General features: G+C 44.0%; 1 protein-coding gene across 2 annotated transcripts in view; it reads right to left on the reverse strand.

Moving 5' to 3' along the window:
- The window catches only part of ahr2 (aryl hydrocarbon receptor 2), a 150684-nt gene that overhangs the window by 20706 nt on the left and 106234 nt on the right, over nt 1–23744 (reverse strand). For both annotated transcript variants that reach the window (XM_043693100.1, XM_043693101.1), the window contains exons 3-4: nt 15192–15307; nt 5000–5089 (exon numbers count right to left, since the gene is read on the reverse strand). In XM_043693100.1, coding sequence (XP_043549035.1) covers nt 5000–5089; nt 15192–15307 — 206 coding nt within the window. The remainder of the gene's footprint in view (nt 1–4999; nt 5090–15191; nt 15308–23744) is intronic.

The raw sequence follows: 23744 nt of genomic DNA on the forward strand, positions 1-23744 counted from the left end.
GTGAAAAGGGGGCAAAGGAGAGCGAAAAGGGAAGATAAAGATTGTGAGAGAAAAAGAGAGAGGGCAAGGACAGAGAAGGTGGGGAGAGCAGAGTAAAAAAACATCGAAAAACTAAAAACAAGAAAAAGGGGTACAGTTAGGCAAAATTGAAGTGAAGGTGCAAGGTTGAGACAACTTTCAACATTGTATTCCCTTCCTACTCTGTCCCACATGGAGTGTCCTCTACACCTCTCTGCATGAGGTGAGTCTCTTTGGGACTCAGTGTGAGTGCTTGTCCCTCACGTGGAACCCTGGTTATGCTGAGGAGTTATGTTGAGGGAATTCTGGGTGGGAACACGAAGCGCAGACTCCAATCCTGACTGATCCTGCATCCACTAAATCGAGCAGAGGGGACTGGATTAGGATCTGTCAGGTACCTGCAATGTTATTCCAGAACCACGTCTTCTTGCATGACTACCTCCTCACTACCAAGTGACCACCAGACCAAACAGCATGGCTTAATAATGCACCATGATTTTTTTAAAAAATCCCTTTTCATGGGCACTCTGTGACACACCACCAGTCAGTGCCTGCCGAGTTGAAAATGCCCAATCTATCCCATTCTGGTGTGGTCGGATGGGTGCTAAGTGAGACTGAGAGCATTCACTAGCACAAGGGCAGTAGATCGAGGGGTGAGGGAATGGAGTGTGGGATGCAGCAGTCAAAGTTGCCTCTCACATGGAGATGGAGCCAAGGCACTTTCAGAGAACTCCAAGGCAGGCCGAACAGGGAAGCCAAGAACACTCTGAACTCTCACTTCACAGTTTCGCAATTAGCCTGACGAAGCTGGACGTAACCCAGTGAGAGAAAAGCTTTAAGACCAAATCAAAAGGTCAAGCAACACACTGTGACGCTCCATTGGCAGAGGCCTTCAGGCATGTTATTGAAGCAGCAGTTTCTGATTTACATTTATCGAAGTGCACTCAAAGCTCTTCATACCTTGGTGACTCTTTAATGATGTAAATGTCCCTGGGAAATGATCCAAGTGGCTTTTCTGCAAAGGTAACACAGAACTCTGCACCATTCAAGGAGAGCTGAACTCCAAGCATACATCTTTATGCATTGATTTTTTTTTTTAAAAAGAAGGGTAGCTATCAGTTTCCTCTAGCCCCATTCAGATGTCATCATTCCTGCTGAGCGTGCTGCTAGTTATGATATTGGAATACCCTCAGCAAGGCTGCAGAGGTTGATTCTGAGGATGGGAATGGCGGTTTTCAAATTATCTCCTTCCTTCAAGTGTCTCTTTCCAGCTGACATCACATCAACAGGAGGGCTGCCTCCAAGTTGCAGGAAACATCACTCCCGATGGAGCACTGTATCCACTCCCCCAGACACCCATCCACCAGACAGAGCTCTGCACCCACCCCTCAGGCAGTCAGAGCTCCATATTCACCTCCCCCTCCCAGTATGGAACTGAACTCCCAAATACAATGGCTGAGACATGACAACACAAAAAAACAAGTTGGCCTGTAGAGATCACTTGGAGGTCATGCCTCTGACAACCCACGTTTTTTTTCATCGGCGCCTCGGTGCACTGAAAGAAAAGTTGATGCCCAGTTGCCAAAACCACAAAGCTTCCTAAATATAAACTTTGCAGAATGGGAAACAGCAAACCCTGTGCTTGCGTCACACTGAAGATAAACAAGGACACAGGCTGTGTTCCCCTCTAATGGCCCTCTGAAATTCAACCTCTCGACTCAAAGACCTCTCCTTTACAAACTCTGCATCACAAAACAAATAAGCTCACAACTCCCAGCATTGCAAACACTAAACAATTAGTTGCAGTTTATTTAATGTCAAAATTCAAACATTTTTGTGCACAATTTATGGCAACAGTTTTCAGTTTCTCCTCTATTATTTAAAGGTACAATTTCTTTCCTAGAAACTTCGGAATCTTACACTTTTCAAATGTTTGTTATATTACTCCAGCCAGACATAGCACATGTTAGATATGGAGTAGAGCTCCCTGTTTAACACCACTCTTCCAGTCAGATCCATTTGGTTTACCACAGGTTTTAAAGTGTATCTAACACCCTCCAAACATCAAACAGAGCTTCTTCCAATTAGAAGGTAAGTCACAACCAATACAGCTCCTTCTGTGTTCTCCTTCCTATATTTGGCTTCCTGCAGTCTCTTCAATTGGATGCTAACTTGTGCTGAATTATGGATTGTTCAGTCCTATAGACTTGGTAATGGGAATTAGTATAGATTGCCCTTTAAGTCAAAAGTCTTTCATTCCATCAATCTATGCCCAGATTTGGTCACTGCAGTCATGGGGCCAGGGTCCCTCAAGTTTACTGACACTTAAATGACCATACCATCCTCTTCAAGGGCTCTCCTCCATAGTCCATTAAGGTCTATATAGCTTCCTCCTCTCTACCCAATTGTAGCCATGGTATCACTGGCAATGACTTCTCTTCCAGGACCGTGACCTCCAACAGCTCCCAGAAATTGGTTTTGTCTCTCTCTCTCTCTCTCTCTCTCTCTCTGTGTGCAGGTTGAGTTCGGTCACACAGTGGTCACTGCCTCCACTCGGGGTCCCTTCACCTTAAGCTCCCGAATCAAGTCTGCCTCGTTACACATCACCAAATACAGATTGATCTGTTCCCTAGTGGGCCCTACCAAAAGCTGCTCCAAAAAAAAAACATTTTACAGAAACACCACAAATTCTATTTCTCGAGATCCACTGCCAATCTGATTTTCCCAGTCTACCTGCATATTGAAGTCCCCAGAGATTATCGTAATAGTGCCTTAAATACATGCCTTTCCAATTTCCTAGTTTATTTTCTTCCCCATATGCTGACTACTGCTAGAAGGCCTGAACACAACTCCCATCAGGGCCTTTTTTCCTTTACAGTTCCTCCACCCTACCCAGACAGATTCTACACCTTCCAACTCTATTATTTCTTTTTACTGATTTCATTTCATTTCTTATTAACAAAGAAACCATGCTCCCTGTGCCTGTCCTTTCAAAAGGAGTTCCATTCTTGGATCTTTAGTACCCAGCCTTGATCCCCTTGCAGTCATGTCTCTGTGACACCCACAGCACCATACCCTGCCAACTTCCCACATTTCATGCACAAGTTCCCCAAGATCCCTTTGTGTTCCAGCTTTCTGCAGTTTCTCTCCAGTTAGATAATATTTTGTTCATTTGCTGTCTTTTCCAAAATGAACAACTTCCACGTTTTCCCATTTGCCAACTTTTTGCCTGTTTACTTCATCTATCAATCTATCTCTGTAAGCTCATGGTATCTCTCTCACAACTTGCCTGTCCATTTACTTTTGTGTTGTCTGCAAGTTTGGCTATAGAACATTCACTTCCTTCCTCCAAGTCATTTAATTTATAAACAGTTGAGGTCCCAGCACTGATCCCTGGGGGACCCCAATGGTCACAGGTCACCAACTTGAAAAACAACCCATTATTCAGACTCACTGTTTCCTGCCCATCAGCCAATTCTCTATCCATGCCAAGGTACCTCACAATGAAAATTACCTCCATCACCTTGGTCTCTTATGTTAGGACAACTTTTTGTGAGGTACCTTTTTGAATGTCTTCTGGAAGTCCAAATACAACACATCTACTGGTTCCTCTTTATCCACTCTAGGTGAGACTTCCTCAAAAAAACTCTAAAATTTGTTTGACATGATTTCCCTTTCACAAAAGCCATGCTGACTGTGTTTGATTAGATTATGATTTTCCAAATGTTCTGTGATTACTTTCTTAATTCTAATACAATTCTAACAATGGATGTTAGACCAATTGGCCAATAGTTAGCTGTTTTTATTTTGTCTCCCTCCCTATTCTTTAGTATTAACAGGATGTTCACTATAAAGACTGAAGCAAAATGCCTGTTTAGCTCTTCTGTTATTTCCTTGTCCCCTAAAACTGTGTCCCCAAAGAAGAATCCCCAAATTCCTCAATTATTTCCATACCCAAAAATTTGTCTTCAATATACTCAACGATTGGCCATCCACAGCTCCCCAGTGTAGAGAATTACAAACACCCTCAACCTTTTAAAATGAAAAAACTCCTCCACACCTTAGTCCAAAATGGCCACCCCTTTACCCTGACACTGTGACTCTGTGTTTTTCTATATGTTCTGACTCGGGGAAATGCACTTTCAAGGCCTTTAAGAATTTTACAAGTTTCAACTAGATCATCATTAATTCTTCCAAACTCCAAAGATTTATAAAGAATATCTGTCCCCTATTTTAGGGATTTAGACATAGATTACAAATCTTTCACAGCAAGCCTGTTGTTTAGATCGAAGCTCATAAAGGACATTTCTTTTGATATGCCAGTTTTAGATGAGCTTTTAACATTTTTCATTTAAAACATCTCATTTCAAAGACTGACCTAAATGTTGAAAATTCTGTTCACCGGCTAGATAACAGCAACTTACATTTATATAGCACTTTCAGTACAGTAATACATCTCAAAGTGTATTATCAAACAGAATTTCGTACTGAGCCACATCAGGAGATATTAGGTCAGATAATCAAAAACTAAGTCAAAAGAAAGTGAGTTGTAAGAATTGTCTGAAGAGGAGGAAAGAGAGGCAGAAAGGTGAAGTGATGGAAATCTAGAGCTTACAGCCCAGGCAGATAAAGGGACAGTCATTGATGGTGGAGGGTTGTGGTACAAGAGCACGGATTAGTAAAGCATTTCTAAAACTAAAATCGACAAGAAAGATATTAAGAACAAAAATACACTAAAGGAAAATCAACATCTGAAAGACAGCTCATATTGTCAGACAGTCTCTTCATCTAGTTTTGATGAAGAATGAGGGTGTTTTCATGATGCCCTGTCCAATTGGCTGATTTGAGCATTTATAACCAGAGACAATGATAGTCAGTCAATCTGTTAATCCCATTGGCCTGCCCAGCCCCACAAACAGTATGATCTTTACCACAGCTGTTTCGGTTGCACAATATTTTCAACGTAAGATCTCAGACTCACCTGGTGAAAGCCAAGATAGTCCTGGATGGTAGGAGACGTGTAGAAGACATATCCTTCAGCAGTGATGACCAGAATAAATCCATTCAGAGCCTTTCAAAATAGGGCAAAGGAATATAAGTTGCAGCGATAGACAACACTGAAAGCAACAACTTACTTCTGAAGCTCAGGAAACTATCAACTGCTAAGTTCAACTGATGTGGATCACAATGATCCAAACCTATAGTTAATTGCATTTATGACAATCCCAATTTGAATGCATGGAAAATATCTTTAGAACACACCAACTCAAGTTATTTTATTTGTAATAGAGAAGCGCTTTCCAAAAATTATTTTTGGGTGATTTTAACAATAAATTTTCAACAATAAAACTATCAGTGTCTGATACAGAACATCACTCTAATTTTGTCAGTCCACCAGCATTGGATATTGCTGCCTCAGGCCAGTGTCACTTGGTTAAATGTAAAGTAGAGCTGTGTAGATAATTGTTAATCAACATGTCCACATGCATTACAACACACCTCTGGAGCAGGTGGGACTTAAGCCCAGGCCCAGAGGAAAAGACACTTCCACTGTGCCACAAGAGTCCAGCTAAAGCAGTGTGTGTTATCTCCCAGTACGTGTGTAACAGAGCTCACCTGAAGATGGGTTCCTCCCATACTGCAATATCATAACCACTACAGCCATACTTATGACCTCTCCAACAGAGATATTGAATGGCAGAGCAACTTTGATGGGCCGAATGGCCTTCTCCTGGTTTTAATGCTGCTATGACAGACCATCTTTTGGCAGCAATTTAATGCCAACCTGTGACCAGGCTTTTCCTAACCAGGACACCAACAGGAACAGTTTGAGACAGTGCAAATCATTTCAATCCAACCAATAGCTAACAGCAGAGAAACAGAAGATCAAAAAAGGAAAAAAAAAACTGCATGGTGGCTATCAACCATTCCAGATTCATAAGATGCCTTGTCAAATGGAAAATAATCTGTTTTGGTCTCTGCCTGATCTTTCATATCAGGGTTTAATTTTTAGTTTTGAAGATTAGTAACTGAATTTAATGCGACTCACAGTTGCCTCTGGTTCTCATCGATGCAAAAGCACCAGTGCTACATCCATTTATGGTCATACATGTGCATACCAAACCATGGGAATGGAATAAAGTGGGACATTGTAATAAGGATGCTATCCTATGGCAGCATTGTGTTCAGAATATGAAATTAAAGCAGCACTCTGATGTCCTTCCTTGTGCCAACGTTTTCTGACAGCTCTGCTGATCCACCATTACTGCCAAAAGGTGGCCTGTCTTAGCAGCATTAAAAAACAGGAGCAGGTCATTCGGCCCATCAAAGCTGATCTGCCATTCAATCTGATCTGATCTGATCTGATCATGGCTTTGACTCCACTTCCTTGCCCTCCCTATAACTGATGATTTCCCTGTCAATCAAAAAGAAAAATCAGCCTTCATTATTATTTATTTAGCAAATGCAAAAGCCCAGAACTATGCAACAACGGCCTCATTTGCTGACTGTAAGGTGATTAGACTGCCTTTTAATCCCATCCCTCGGAAAGGATACTCATTATTTGGGATGCTCCACAAATGCATAAGGCATTAGTACTGAGGGCCTGGCAGTGGAGGTAGGCCGCGCAGGAACCCTGGCTTGTCCCACATCTGTTTAGTGAGAAGCACTCTCAAGAGTGGCATTTCAAAGCATGCCATTGATCAGGCAGCCTTTGTCACTAGGAACATGTTGGTAACTTCTGCTGGTTCTCAATCCTTGATCCAAAGACTATCTGCTGGTGCTTCTTGGTCAGGAAGGGTGCATCAAATGGGATGCTGAAATTGGAGGTGACCAACAGGTAGATTCAACGTAGAGGGGAAGTGAGGTGCAACATTGGATGTATTCAATCCATTAGCGGCTTTTCATCAGTCTGATGGGTGCCAGAACGATATTTATGAGGATAACAATCCAGGGGAGAGCGGCTGAGGGGAAGGTTCCAGTTATAATGCTTATTGTTGCATTCAACTGAGAGTCAACACAATGCCTGCCTTTGTTCAGTACCTTGCTGTGGACTATAACGGGACACATGCTGAGGTCTGGAGCCTTTTTTCCCCCCATTTAACCAGTGAACTTGGTTTGTATGTTATTTCTGGCTTTGACTTTGCTGCTGCTTTCTTCAGATATCCCTGGAAGGACAAAATCCGCTTCCAAGAAAGTTGGATCAGGATTACGATTTAGACCCCAGCCATAGCCCTGCAGCTGTACAGTTCATTTCTAGCATCAGCACTGTGCGAGGTGGAATACAGGATAAGAGGTATTCAATAACCCAGCTTCTATTGCTCCCTGTGGATGGGAACTCCAAAGACTGACTCGCATCTGAAAGAGAAATTCCTGCTCACCTCAATCCCCAGGGGGAAACCCCTTTTCTTTAACCTGTGCCCCTTATTTCCAGACTCCCCCGTGAGAGGAAATGTCCTCTCTATATCCAGCTTGTCAAACCCCCTCAGGATCTTATATTTTTCTGAGATATTCTCTCAGGTTAAGGTTCAGTGGGTTTCAGGCACAATATTCTCAACTTTTCTTGGTAAGCCCTCCAACCCAGGAAGCAACCTCATGGACCTTCTCTGCCTATCACCCATCCCCCACCGGATTGGCCACTGCCGCTAACAGCAAAGGAGTGCAATGGTTGGCATCTGTAATTAAAGTTAGAAATGGCAGCAAAATGCCAAATGTTAAATCACAGTGCCCAGCTGGTACCGATAACCTCAGCTGACATGTAAATGCCTCCACTTGCTGTGCATGGCAGCAAGACAGAATCTATGTTTTTTTGCCAACTTCTCTTTCTTCCCTGGCTAATCGCACAGAGTAATCCCGTCGCATGTTCCCCCCCCCCCCCCCCGAAATACTACATTCTATAAAGCACAATGCATTCCAGTAGCACCTCCCCCCTCACCCCACCCAGTATAATATCATTAGTGCCGATAAACATCCCCTCACAATTAATGACTGCTTTGTTCTAACACTGCTCCAATATGGGAAAAGGTTGCCAACAAATAATGTAAATACAGCCCCAAGTCACGCAAGGGAACCTTTTCCTTCCAAACAATGTGCTCTCAGCTCTCTAAAACAGTTTAAGTAAAGGGAGGCACCATTAAACTTTCAATCACTGCCAAGATAATTAGACCTTCTTGACCCAGTCTATTGTTGACCCATTAAAAAAAGCTCAGGTTCCACACTTTGCAGGATGCATTAAACATTAACGGTGCTCAATGTTGATAAGGATCCCACAAAAACCAGATACAGGGATCTCCCACCCTTGACAGCATTCTCTAATAGTAGAGTGTGCTAGTCCCTGAACGTGGTGGTTTGGGCAGTCACACTTGTTACAAGAGCCTGTGGCTAACTATTTGAATACAGAACATTTGACATTTTTTTTCTTTTATTCATTTATTGGATGGGAGAGAGACTGGGAAGGCCAGAATTTATTACCCATGCCAAGTCTCCCTCGAGAAGCTGAGGGAATACTATAAAAGTGGTTTGCTGGGTCACTTCAGAGGGCAGTCAAGAGTTGACCACGTTATTGTGTAGTGCATGTTCACAGGCAGCAAGACGTGGACAACATCCAGGCTAAGGCTGATAAGTCCATGAGGTTGCTTCCTGGATTGGAGGGTTTGCCAAGAAAGGTTGAGCATATTGTGCCTGAAACCCACTGGACCTTAGAAATGTGACAAGTAACATTACAGCCACACAACTGACAGTCAACCTCCAACAACAAAGAATCTAACCATCTCCACTTGATGTTCAATGAACATTACCAGTGCTGAACGTCCCCTCTATTAACATCCTGGAGTCACTATTGATCAGAAACTCAACTGGTCTCACCATATAAAAACTTGGGGTGCAAGAACAGGTCAGAAGCTAGGAATTCTGTGGTGAATTAGCCCTTGTCTCCTCAATGTTGATCCACTATCTACAAGGCACAAGTCAGGTGTGATAGGATATTCTCCACTTGCCTGGATGGGTGACACCATCCAGGATAAAGCAGCCTTCTTGATTCTCTTCTCCATCATCACGTATCTATGAGACACACTGCAGCAAAACACTAATGTTGTCTGTCAGCACCTTCCAAACCTACAACATCTATTACCTCAAAGGACAAGGGGAAGCAGATAAATGGGAACACCAACAACCTGCAAAGTCCTCTCCAAGCCATTGACCATCCTGACTTGTACAGGTCATTGGTTAGGCCACTGTTGGAATATTGCGTGCAATTCTGCTCTCTTTCCTATCGGAAAGATGTTATGAAACTTGAAAGGGTTCAGAAAAGATTTACAAGGATGTTGCCAGGGTTGGACGGTTTGAGCTACAGGGAGCGGTTGATTAGGCTGGGGCTGTTTTCCCTGGAGCGTCGGAGGCTGAGGGGTGACCTTATAGAGGCTTACAAAATTATGAGGGGCATGGATAGGATAAATAGACAAAGTCATTTCCCTGGGGTCAGGGAGTCCAGAACTAGAGGGCATAGGTTTAGGGTGAGGGGGGAAAGATATAAAAGAGACCATAGGGGCAACGTTTTCCCACACAGAAGGTGGTACGTGTATGGAATGAGCTGCCAAAGTGGTGGAGGCTAGTACAATTGCAACATTTAAGAGGCATTTGGATGGGTATATGAATAGAAAGGATTTGGAGGGATATGGGCCAGGTGTTGGTAGGTTGGACTAGATTGGGTTGGGATATCTGGCTGGCATGGACGAGTTGGACCAAAGGGTCTGTTTCCATGCTATACATCTCTAAGACTCAATGACTATATCACTGTCCCTTCACCTGTTACTTGGTCAACATCCCAGAAATCCTTTCCTAACCACGGTCTCCCTAAAATCCAATGACTGCAGTGAGTTCAAGGGGGCAGCTCACTACCATCACCACCTTCCCCAGGTCATTCAGGGACAGGAAATAAATGCAACATCCATGTTCTTTAAACGAATAAATTAGAAAGAAAATGGTAACCATGGAGATTAACACAGCTATTTAAACATGAAGAATTTGACTACCTACAAAGAGGGGAAGTTGAAGTTCATTCAGGAAGAAATGAGCACCTGTTCCTAACACATTCAGGATACCAACCAAACAAAAACCCTCAAAGATCTGCTGGAAATCAGAATCAAAATCAAAAGTTGCTGGAAAAGCTCAGCAGGTCTGGCAGCATGCGTGGAGAGAAATCAAGTTAACATTGTGTCCAGTGACCCTTCTCCTTCACCATAACCCCGTCTCTGAAGGAGCATCACTGGACTCAAAATTTTATCTCTGCTTTCTCTCCACGCATGCTGCCAGACTTGCTGAGTTTCTCCAGCAACTTCTGCCTTTGATACATCCAGGATACTGCCTGCAGCCATCAGCACATGTACAAAAGACCTCTGTGTCACTGGGTTTGCTTTAATCTAGATTCTGATGCAAATTTATGCTGATACCCCAAATGAAACTGGATTAAGTCTGTTTTGATGACCCTTGTTTTATAGGTATAGGCATACATTTTGTGCTGCAATGCCATGACTGCTGTCCCATCCTAACTGAATGATACGTTTATTTCTCTGTTTGCATCTAATGATTCCCTAATGCGACTTTTATCAGGGTAATGTCTAGTGGATAGGAGTTGACTCCATTCAGATTCGTACTTTAAACAGCTTTAATGGTCACCCCCGTTACAACAGTAAAGCCCCTGAGCAGGGCTGGTAAGATTTTTTTTGGCATGGGCATGTGGTATGCCATCTAGTGGTGACGATGGCCACAAACACAGCTACTAAAGAATATTTCAAGTACGCAACAATATTACAGTATTGAGCTGTCACAATATTACAATATACACAGTAGCACAGCGTAATAAGTAATGCAGAAGCCTGGACTAGTGATCCAGGAACAGCAGCAGTTCGAATCCCACCTTGGCAGTCCGGGGAACACAAACACAATTAAATACATTGAAAATGAAAAGCTTGTATCACAACAGTGACCATGAATTTAGCAGGTTCTTGTGAAAATGCACAGGGTTCACAGACATCCATGAGGGAAGGAAAGTGGATGTCCTTGCCCAGTCTGGCCCCATGGCAGCTGCCTGCTGAAATGCTCCAGTGAGCCAGCCAGTCAGTCATTCATTCTCACCAGCTCGTGTGAGCTTCATGGCCAGAAATTCTGGCCTTACCAATGGGGCCACACTGGTAATGGAAGGTGGACGTCAATGTCTAGGTCAGCATTTGTTTCCCATTAAGAATCACCCACTAGAATGATACCGGGAATGACGGATTTTATATACAATGAAAGATTAGAGACATTGGCCTGAGTCTCCTTGGAGCAGAGAAGATTAAGAGGTGACCTTATTGGGGTATTCAAAATTATGGACCATTTTGACAGAGTGAGGAAGATATTCTGTTTCCATGTCAGTAATGAGGGGTCATGACTTCAAGATCGTCAGTGAGAGAGCTAGGAATGAAATGAGGAGAAAATTCTGTACTCAGAGTTGTTAGAATTTGCAGTGTGCTGTCTGGGAGAGTGGTGGAGCTGCATTCCATTGGACAGATCAAAAGATAATTGGAGATATATTTGAAAGCAATGAAGTTAAAGGGCTATGGAGATAGAACTGGTGAATGGGGCTAGCTGGCTAGCTCTTCTATCCTGTACAAGTCCATGATTCATTGCTATAGGTCTGGAGTAATGTGGAGGCCAGACTGAATAAGGACAGGGTAGGTGGGTCTGGGTGGGATGCTCTTCAGAGGGTCAGTTTGGGCTGAATGGTCTATTTCCACACTGTAGCGATTCTATGACTCTATGAGTCTACAGTTCTAACAATTTTTTTTTGGAATGTGGAATGTAAATTAGCTGATTATTATCTGCAAACTCAGCTCAGCATCAAGCCAATCGTGACTAAAGAATTTCCAAGCTTTTTACTAAAGAGGGGCAGTTGGGAAAGAGAAACGACCTGAAAATTTCCTCTTAGCAACATGAACTTACAGAAGTGGGGGGGGGGTGCTTTGGAAACAGCTCAGCACTGAATAATTCCCAAGGGTTGGCAAGGAAAATTCAAGTTGGCATCACAAATCAGTTCTGAAATGGCCTGAGCACCGTTTTCCCTTGTCAAAGGGACAATGAAACAGCACAATGGGATGGGAGAGATATCAAGGGTACCCCAGTCATGCTGGTCACATCAAATGACCAGCTGCATGCTGGGAATGTTAGCCATGGTTCGGAGAGTCACATTCTCACCTCTTAACTCAGAAGGCTGGGATTTCAAATCTCACTCCAGAGACTGGAACACAAACAAACAAAAATCTACACTGACATTCTAGTGCAGTACCAGCATTGGGGGCACCACCTCTCAGGGGAAAAAAAATTACACTGAGGGCTCCCCATAAAATGGAAAGATTCCAAGGCGCTGTTTCACAGGCGTTCTCCCCAGTGACACGGCCAATATTTGTTCTGCTGTCATCATCAGCAAAAACAGATGGTTTGGTCATTGTTACATTACTCACAAAGTGCTGGAGAAACTCAGCAGATCTGACTAGAGAAAGAAACATAGTTCAAATGTTGACTTAGATGATAACGCTCAGGTTCGTCGTATTGAGATGTCCACTCTATTTCTCTCCACAGATGCTGCCTGACCCACTGAGTTTCTCCGCCACTGCCCACATTTCAGATTTCCAGGATCCGCAAGTAGTTTATTTTTATTGTTACATTGCTGTTTGTGGGAGATTGCTGTGCACAGATTAGATGCTGCTCCTTTAACAATACGACGACGACTTTGCTTCATTGCTGTTCAGCCAATTCTCCCCAGAGGTCATGACAGGCACTGGACAAGAGCGCCCCCTTCTTTCTACCCAATGATAACTAACATACAGGGCTAGTCAGCAGGCAGCAGTGTCGAGATCAGTGTTATTTGCTGCAAGGGCACCCATCAACGTACAGGATTCCCTCCCTATTGTCTTTAATTAGAGAAGTTGCCCACCTCTGGAGAGTTCAGCCACCCATAATAACAGCCCTCTTTTTGTTTACCTCCCCTTTCCCCTTCTTACCTCACTTCCTCATTCACATCAACATCCCCACTGCCATTCATGCTCTGGCCTGCTTTGGGTATCTCATTTATCATGCTACTTTGTATGGGTTTGCTTCCAGTCCCTTTACAAGTTTTATTACTGACAAAGCTTTTCCACCACAGGTTTGACACCCTCCCCATCGTTATTTGCCTTATCTAGTCTAACCCCATACCATTTGGCCCTGGAAGAACTGCTCCCAAAACCTTACTCATCAATATTGCCCAAATGCCACTCTTCTGACATCCAGGTGGCACTGTTAGGCCCACCTTTTCCCTAACAAATAGCTCACGGATTCAAAAGACAGACCAGCCACAAGAGTATTGTGGCTACAAGAGCAGGTCAGAGGCTAGAAATCCTGCAGTGAGTAGCTCACTTCCCGAGTGCCTGTCCACCATCTACTGGGCACAAGGTAGGAGTGTCCACAAATGTCTGGATACATCCATCACCAACAACAGTCACAATGCTTGACATCATCCAGGACGAAGCAGCCCAATTGATTGGCGCTCATCCACCATGTTTAATATTCACTCACTTCAGCAATGACACACAAAAATAGTACTGTATACCATCTACATGATGTGGGAAAATAACTTACCAAAGACTTCAACAGCAACTTGCAAACCTACAATCACTGCCCCCTAGAGAACAGGGGTTGTAGATGCTTGGGAACACCACTACCTGCAAGTTCCCCTCCAAGTCTCTCACCATCCCGATTTGGAAACATATCATGTTTCCTTCACTGTCATCAGATGAATATCCTGGAACTCCTTTCCTGAACAGCAGTGTGTACGTATATCTCCACGACATGGACTGTGATGGTTCAAGATGGCAGCTCACCAAGTTCTCAAGGCCAACTAAGAATTGGTGTAACTGCTAATCCTGTGCAAAATCCTTACTTCATGAAGAAATAAAAATAAAATCCCTCAACTCCAATAGGCCTGTTGTTAATCACCACTACCCCAGTACAGCTCCCATTTTGAATGCAACACAGAATGCATTTAGGGAATGATCAGCCTGGTCATCATCTGCAGATGCCTTACAGACAAACACCATGACAAAGACATGGCACAACCTAACTCACTGGCCACGCCACCGTACATAAAGCGTCTCTGAACTGACAGCCAGACTTCTCTGACCATTGGAATCCACGATAGCCCATAAACTGACAGGCACACTCAGACAACAACTCACCAGGACAAAATATCCAATACCCTTCACGTGCAGGACAAACATAATTTACAAGATTCCATGCAGAGACTGCACGAGATGTTACATAGGACAAACAGGCAGACAGCTAGCATCTACGAACACCAACTAGCCACTAAACACCACGACCAGCTAACCTGGCAGCCATACACACAGACGACAAGGACCACAAATTCGACTGGGACAACACAACGATCACAGGACAAGCTAAACAGAGCACAGCCACAGTGTGTCTGGAAGCATGGCACTCAGCCACGGACTCCATCAACAAACACGCAGACCTTGACCCAATGTACCCGGCCACTACAACAAACAACCAGAAGCAGCAGGAACCGAACCAAATAAATTCCAGAAAACACATTATAGCAGCGTTTCACAGGAGGCTCCAAAGCACTGGAGTCACCTGGACAGGGGATGAAAAGTCTGTAAATCGACTTCCCAGCTCGGCAAACATACCCACAACTACGACAAGGTAGGAGTGTCCACCAATGGCTGGACACATCCATCACCAATGCTTGACACCATCCAGGACGAAGCAGCCCAAGTGGTCGTCATCATCAAAATCAGACCTAAAAGTCAAAATCCTGCAACACTCTTCCTAACAGTGCTACTTGCATTCCAAGGAATACAGTGGTTTGAAAAGGCACTTTCTCAAGGGATTTTCAATGAGCAATAAATACTACCTCAGATTGCATAACTATCTGAAGAGCCCAATCCTTCCAGTACTTCAGACTGTCCTAAAAGGTTAGGCTCTTCTCCAGCTTCAGATTCTATAGAAATCCCTCATGTTCCTCGACACACTGCACTGGGAAGGATGCCCTGGGCAATGAAATCAAGGGATCATAAGCAGTTTTCAAAATAATTCATCTGTCCAGTGGTGCTTCATCTTTCTTGTATTATATTTCTCCTCACCTCGAGCAATAGATCTCCCTCGGAGATGATTGGCTGACCATTTTGCTGTCCATTCCCTTGAAAGTGTGCTGAGGGCTTGTCCGTCAACCAGCCAGCCCTGCTCCTCTTGATGCCGGCTGTAAGGAATACAAACAAAGGGACACTTTAGAAAAGAAACAGGGTTATGAAACAATGCGCAGCTCGCTTTTCAGAGAAAATTAAAATTAGCGCCAGACAAGAAATTACTCATGAAAGGTGGCTTTTTCTCATTAAACATGAGTTTATTCTGAGCAGCCAGATTAATAAACAGGAACTGACAGCACAGTGGGAGAAAGTGAGAGGCTGGAGATCAGAGTCGAGTGTGGGGCGCTGGAAATGCACAGCAGGTCAGGCAGCATCCGAGGAGCAGGAGAGTCAATGCTTCGGGCATAAGCTTCATCCCTGCTAGAGGGAGAGTAACTTGTATGATTACCGCCTGACAGCACATGGTACCATGAGAATTTTAAAAGGGGTCAAATTCAGTTCTTTTTTAATCCATGCATGCAATCTGAGGTAGTATTTATTGCTCATTGAAAATCCCTTGAGAAAGTGGCAGTCAGCTGCCTTTTAAACCACTGTACACCTTGGAATGCAAGTCGCACTGTTAGGAAGAGAGTCGCAAGATTTTGACTTTATGACAATGAAGGAAAAGCAATATACGTTCAGATGGTGTGGGGCTTGGAGAGGGAACTGCGAAGTGGTGCTCTCACGTATCTGCTGCCTCTGTCTTTCCAGTGGATAGTGGCTGCAGATAGATTTAGAAAGAACTGTCGAAGGAGCCTTGGTGAGTGGCTGCAGTACGTCTTGTGAATGATGTGGAGATGCTGGAGTTGGATTGGCGTGGATAAGGTCAAAAATGAAATGACACCAGGCTTTAGTCCAACAGGTTTATTTGAAACTGCAAGCTTTCAGAGCTCTGCTCCTTCCTCAGGCATGATTGATATAGAGCTATAAGACAGTATTTATAAGCAAAATGTTATCTAGGGACAAAGGTTTGAAAGGAATCTGGATTTTGCATTTTACTTCAGCAGTCTACCACCTAACTGATTCAAGGATCCAACAAAAGCAGCTAGTTTTAAAGGTGTTAACTTTTTGTTTATTCATACTGTGTCTTGTATCTCCCCACCATACCACGCCCGAGGAAGGAGCAGAGCCTCAAAAGCTTGCAATTTCAAATAAACCTGTTGGACTGTAACCTATTGTCATTTGATTTTCATCTTGTGGATGACACACAGTGCTGCCACTTTGCATCTGGCATAACGCAAGTGAACAGTGAAAGTGGCGGATGAGGTTCCAATTCAGTGGGCTACTTTGTCGTGGATGGTGTCAAGCAAGTGGAGAGTACTTAATCACTTTTGACTTAACGCCTTGTAGGTTGTGGACAGATTTTGCGAATTCAGGAGATGAGTTATTTACCTTAAAATTCCTAGCCTGTTGTAGCCTCAGTATTAATTGCGGTGGTGTAATTCAGTTTCTGATCAATGGGTAATCTAGGGTATTGATTATGGGGAATTCAGCAACAGTGATACCATTAAATGTCAAGGGGCAATAGTTAGATAGACTCTCTCTTTTTGAAGGTGACTCCTGAGTGATTCAAACCTTATCAGTTTAAGTCTGGATATTGTTCAAATCATGCTGTAGGGAGATATGGACTATTACAGAACCGGATAATCATAAATGATGCTGAACATTGCTCAACTATCAGCAAACATACCTACTTCTGACCTGCAGATCAAGGCAAGGTCAATGATGGTTGAGCAGTGAAACTACCCTGAGGAACCCTGTAGTGATATTGGGGAACTAAGATGATTCACTTCAAAACCACAACCATCTTCCTATACACTCAGTATTTCTCCCACTAAAGGGATTTTCTGCTCGTACCCACTGATTTCAATTTTGAAAGGGCTCCTTGATGTTATCCTCAAATCAAAAGCTGCCTTGACATCAGGGGCAGTCACTCTCACTTCACCTCTGGAATTCACCTTTTTGGAATACATTTGAACCAAGGTTGGAGGACATCAGGAGCTGACTGGCTATGGCAGAATCCAAATTGAGTGGTGGTGTTGTGAAGGTGTAGGTATGCACCGTACCTTTGAGAGAGAGATAGGAAGCTAGCAAGGACTGACTGAAAGCACAGAGTATCTGGAACAATTGTAACACTTGGTTGAAACAAACAGCTGGAGTTGAGTTGCCATGGAACAAAAACAAATTCAAATTCAGCCAGTTTAAATTATGCCCCAGGTACAAAAATCCAATTTAATTTGAATTTAGTGTTGTTATGACATCAAACAAATAACAAGATCCAATGTTTTGGGGTATAAAAACAGACAGTTTGAACAGTTATGGGGAGAACTGTCAAGAAAACCAACAAGTGTACACAGATGGCCAAATAGCTCTCTGAAAGGTACCTGTCCATAAAAAAAGTTGTGCAGCAGAAGACCAAAGAGGAGATGATACAGGGAATCCTACGAGTGGATCTCTACAGGGGGGAGGGTAGAGTGAGAGGTAAAAGATAGGTTTAAGAGAAAGGAGTTGTAAATAGTCGTTTTAATGTTCTCTGGTGGACTTAAAGAGTAAAATAGTTAATTTTTACTTTAAATACTGACCTCTGGGATAGCTCTTTGCCTCTCGAAATGTAACGGATTGCAGTGCGAGGTGAGCTTCTCTATGTGTCGGGTTGAAATTAGCAGAGGGGTTTACCCAGTGTTGTAACAGTGATGAGCAGATTAATGCTATGCACCTGCTACCTAATAAGATGTATAACCTGTTTGAACTGTCAGCTAAGCTCAGATAACTGTGTGCATATGTATGTGGGGAGAGTGAGCAAGAGAGAGTGAATGTATGAAAGTTAATGAATGAGAGAGAGTACGCATACACACACGTATGTGGTGCTGATGGAGGAACGGGAGTGGCAGTGTATATACAAGACGTGTACATGTAGGTACACTAAATTGGCACAACCCAACTGTTGCTCTTCACTTCTCCTGTCTATGGGCACTCTACCTTCTGTTAACATGAGGAATATTAAGACAATGAGAATTGTACTGTGGTACATGTGAATACTTTTATTGCAACAGGGAAGAGAAACAAAGTAAAGACTGATTTGGAGGTGCTATAATCTGGTGTTGCATGATTTTTAGCTAATTAAAGATTGCTTGCTATGTCCAAACATATCAAAATAATTGGATGCCGGTATTTTTGATTTGAAAACCTCTCTCTTTAACCTCTTTTGACATGTATGATAAAGGACAAACTCATTCTGATTCACAGAAGGTGAACATTCAACGTATACTTAGTGGACTGAATGGCTATTCTCTGCACTACCGCGGCATTATCAAACTATGTTATCCATGGAGAATGAACTCCAAATCCTTCACCGCCTGACAGCATTACCCTTTCAATGTCCGTTGAATAAATGCCAGTAAGAGAACTGGACACACTCCGAGTAGGCTCGAGAAGATGGCTGAAAACATATTCTTCAGAATCAAGAGTTGGTTTGGCTGCCCTCCAGAGTCTATCACCCCGGGTTTGTTCAAATTAAGACGGTGGTGCAAGGTTCTGGTTCAGCCGCAACTTTGGAGGGCTCCACTGGTACTCAGGACTTTTAACTGCATTGGAGGGGAGTGCCAAAAGGTGGCTTTACTCTGCAAACTAGGACACAGTATTGCACAACAGCGCAGCACCCGGGCTGAGCAGGAGAATACCCACATTCAGCAAAAGCAACGGAAACGGATGCTCTGAATGAATCCAGTTAAAAATGTAATGCTCTCCACCTTATTGGTGAAGAATCCCCAAATCAAACCTTTTTGCAGATGGCCTCCACAAGGCAAATAGTGCTACTGTTTGCAAAACGTATGGCCAAGTATGGCATAGATTGATAAATTCTTAATGGCACAAGGAATTAAGGGCTACGGGGAGAATGAGGATAAATGGAGTTGAAATGCTCATCAGTCATGATTAAATGGCGGAGTGGACTCGATGGGCCGAATGGCCTTACTTCCACTCCTATGTCTTATGGTCTTAAGTTTATTTGAGGATTCCTCCTCTATAGCCTGTTTCGCTAACCATTTTTGCACTTTGCCAGTTTAGAATGGCAAGCAAGATAAGAGGCTGAAGCTTTGAAATTCAATAGGGTTTATAACCAACAATATAGCCAAGATTAGAGAGGTGATTATCCTTTCCCCCTTTTGCCGGATATACCCACCACCTTTCTTTCTCATTTCTCTTTCTTTTCTTGTCTTTCTACCTATCAATCTGTATCATGGGTTATTCTACCTCCCCTGTATTGACTGGTCTCGATAGGCCCAGCATGGTAATGGACAGACCGATGGCAGCAACAAGAGGAAATGTGATGGTCCAGCAGTTCATCAGATGGCTACATGGTTTCTCAACCTTATTCCCTTCAGTTCAAGGTTGGAGTCAGTTCATCGAGAATGTCACATGATTATAGGGCTGAAACAGAGCCTCGTTTTTTTTGTTTCCAAGAAATTGTTCCCAAATGACAAACAAACACTTCTCATCACAAAACTCATGACTCAAACCAGCCTGGGTAAACCTCAGAGTGACAGAGCGAGAGCGCGGAACTCCTAAACTTACTCCCAAACTGCACCGAGTTGTATGTAAGGGAGTGTCTTTGATGCGACAAAATATCTCGAGATGTTTTGCAAGAGCATTAAAAAGCAAAGTTCCTTCTGAGGCCAAGGAAATCATGTTAGCGCAGATAACCAAAAGCCCGATGCGAGGGGAAGGTGGAAAGTAGCATCAGAAACGAGAAGGCGGCAAGGTTAAGGAAAGAGTTCCAGGGCTTAGGTCCCAGGCAGCTGGATGCTCAAGGCCAGAAGCTGATATCTTAGTGGGGCTGAAAGAGATAACAGAAACAGGGAGGACCATGACCAGGAGCCAATGTAAGTCAGGGAGGTAAATGGCATTTGGTACAGATTAGGACACTGGGAGCAGAGGTTTGGAATAGCTCAAATTTGTGGAGTGTGGAATGTGAAACACCAGCCAGGGTTACACTGGAATAGTCTAATCTAGACGGAGCAACCAAAGGTCAAGTGTTCCTCAGCTGCTCTAGTTTGAACTTCAATCACTCCTGTGTCCCTCATAGCAAAGTCAACTTGTAGGGTGAAAGTATAGGATAAGGCCAACCCACCAGTCTAGCATATCCATCCAGACCTGGCACTTGCCATTGCTTTAACGTTGGTGAGATGTGAAGTCTGAAAGTGTGTCGCTGGAAAAGCGCAGCAGGTCAGGCAGCATCCAAGGAGCAGGACAATCAACGTTTCAGGCATGAGCCCTTCTTCAGGAAGTGAAGTCTCCCTAACAGCACTTTGGGGGTACCTACACCACACAGACTGCAGTGTTTCAAGAAGGCAACTCACCACCATGTTCTCCAGCGGGATTAGCAACAAATACTGGCCTTACTACAGCTCCCAAGAATAAAGTCAAAGTGATGTAAATGGAGACGAAGGATTATTCCACAGAACACAATCATTCTGGTGTTGTGGTGAGGGATGGGGGCTGGTGCTATTGGAAGGGGATGTTAGGTGAGACGGCAGGCTGGGTGAAAATGATGACTGAGATGTGAAGGTGACATTCTGCAATTCTGTTTGCCTGCCTCAGGGACCTGCAGGATATTCAGAGTACTGACCCTTCAGGACATTGGGTCCATCCAGACAACAACACTGACCCAGTCTGCTAGGAAACAAGTGCTGAAAGGTCAAATGACCTCACCTTACCCAATATGTTGTATGTTTCATCTCCCTCCCTCCCTCCCGTGAGAGTGAGACCGAGAGTGAGACCGAGAGACCGAGACCGAGAGACCGAGACCGAGAGACCGAGACCGAGAGAGAGAGACCGAGAGACCGAGACCGAGAGACCGAGACCGAGAGACCGAGACCGAGAGACCGAGACCGAGAGAGAGAGACAGAGAGAGAGAGACAGAGAGACAGAGAGAGAGAGACAGAGAGAGACAGAGAGAGACACACACACAGACAATATACAACACACACAGGCAGACAGACAGACAGACACAGAGACAATACACAACACATACACACACACACAGGGTTGCTTTGGATTGGTGTTCCCTTGAGATTTTACTTTGTGTGTTTTCAAAGTGTGAGATTGTTCTGCTCAGCTTGAGGGTTTTAAGTTACCCACAATTTCCTTCCAAGCAAGTCCGTACGAGTCTGTATATGAGACCGAGAGATCAACGTGCTGTCAGCAAGCAGAACTTGAGTACACTAGCAAAGGGTTTTGATGAGAAATATTTGTTTAATTAATGAGCTTCATAGTCGAAAAATTTAATGATGGTGGGGGTGGGTGCAGGGGCACGATTTCTAAATTTCTCTTCCCCCAATTTCCAACAAATTTCACCCTCCACCCCAGAAGATGCTGTATCAGGTGGAGGTACACTGCTCCGTTGTGCAGTTTCCCGTTCCTTGAGCTAGATTTTATACACCTCTTCCCATCCCCATACAAGTCGGTGACTGCACATAAAATCCAGCAGGCACAGCCTCCACGCCAGCATCCCCAACCTGTCTGAAGACCTACAATACGACAGTGGCAGTGCAAAGATTAGAGCAATTTGTTCACCTTAGACATACAGAGGGTACAGGCCAAGCAGGGAGATGAGCACTGTAGCAAGTCCCACCAAGACACAGCAGCAGCTACCATGCACTAGGGCAATTCAGGAAGCCTCGTTCAACATCACCTTTCAAACCTGTGACATCTACCACCTGGAGGGGTAAGGACAGCAGATACATGAAATCACCATCACTTACTGGCTGCCTTCTGAACCGCACATCAAGTTAACTGAGAGGTCAGTTACTTCACTGTCACTGGGTCAAAATCCAGGAGCGAAAGCACCGTGGGGTTTTCTATACCCGGATTGGCCACAGTAGCTCAAGAAGACATTAACGTTTGAACAATAAACGTTGGCCTTGCTAGCGACGTCCACATGGGTGAACTGACAGTCAACCCAAGGATGGGCCAGTTCAGACCAGTGCCAAGTGGAAGCAACCATCACTACACTAATAAAAAGAAAGCAACCACACAAATAAAACGGAACCAAGACTTCATAAAGCTAAAAGCAGGCAATCTGCCGACTGTCACCGTGGTAACCACTCGGTAAAGAATGTGGTAAATGGGACAGTGCCATCTTGAGGGATATTCATACTGCACTGAAATACTGGTGGTTACAATATTGTAACTGGTGCCCAGAAAAACCAAGGTCCCTCAATTAAGAGTATCACGCACGCCAACACAAACCTACCGTGCAGCTTTTCCAAACAGCTAAACACACAAATCATAAGGCTGCCGTGGTATCTGCCTTTTCCTGATTCTGCTCAAGTACATTTCGTAACTTTTATTTTGTAGCGAGTTTGACAGTCCAATTTTAAACCAAAGTTGGATGGGATATCTTTTTCCCCTCTGGCATGAGGAGAAACTGTAGATGAACTGGCATGCTCTCCCACTGCTTTCAAACACGTTTGGAGGGGTGAAGTGTTTGCCAGCTGTGAAGGCAGGCGCAGGCTGGGAGGTCACTGGGTCGGGTGTTGCTCTTATTTTGTGAGCAAGCACGAACATCCTGTGCTTCCACTCAGCCCTCTAGCGCGTGCAGACTGCGCAGCAATGCTACAAAAACCACCGGCATCAGTGGCTGGGCCAAGCTAAAGGAGATATTTGGGGCAGCACGGTGGCTCAGTGGTTAGCACTGCTGCCTTCCAGTGCCAGGGACCCAGGTTCAATTCCAGCCTTGGGCGACTGTCTGTGGGGAGTTTGCACATTCTCTCAGTGTCTGTGTGGGTTTCCTCTGGGTGCTCCAGTTTCCTCCCACAATCCAAAGATTGCCATGCTAAATTGCCATGCTAAATTGCCCATAGTGTTCAGGGATGTGGAGGTTAGGTGCATGAGTCAGGGGTAAATGTATAGTAGTAGGGGAATGGGTCTGAGTGGGTTAGTCTTCAGAGGGTCAGTGTGGACTTGTTGGGCCGAAGGGCCTGTTTCCACACTGAAGGGATTCTATGATATGGTATGGTTGTCTCAGTTTGCATCCACCTCAGATCGCACTGTGTGTATCAATATTTGGACTAAAACAGGATTGAGGTAAACATGGACTCTTGGGTGAGAAAGGAGAATCAGGTGCTTGAAGGACAATCAATTTGCAAAGCTGCACAAGTGCCAACAGTAGCTTTACCTGCGCAAGATAGAATGAGTGCACACCATTGTTATCTCGTTTCCACGCGTCATCAGGAATTATTTCATCAGAATTGCTTTTTCTTAATGCACCAACATGACTTAATTTGCTCCAACAATGACTTTAGTTCTCAAAGTTAATGCAAATCATACTGGCCACCAGCCAGTGACATGCCTGTAATATTGATGCCACTGCTCCAAGGCAAACCAATATTCATGGTCAGTCAAGTTCCTCACACTCAAATACATACTAGGAAAGGGATAAGTAGATTAAAAAAAAAAGAGGGTACTCATGAAAAGGAGTGAGAGAAAGAGGTTAGATGCGAAAGCAAGAGA

Source organism: Chiloscyllium plagiosum, chromosome 7 (genome assembly GCF_004010195.1).
Source record: "Chiloscyllium plagiosum isolate BGI_BamShark_2017 chromosome 7, ASM401019v2, whole genome shotgun sequence".
In the NCBI taxonomy this organism is placed as follows: Eukaryota; Metazoa; Chordata; class Chondrichthyes; order Orectolobiformes; family Hemiscylliidae; genus Chiloscyllium; species Chiloscyllium plagiosum.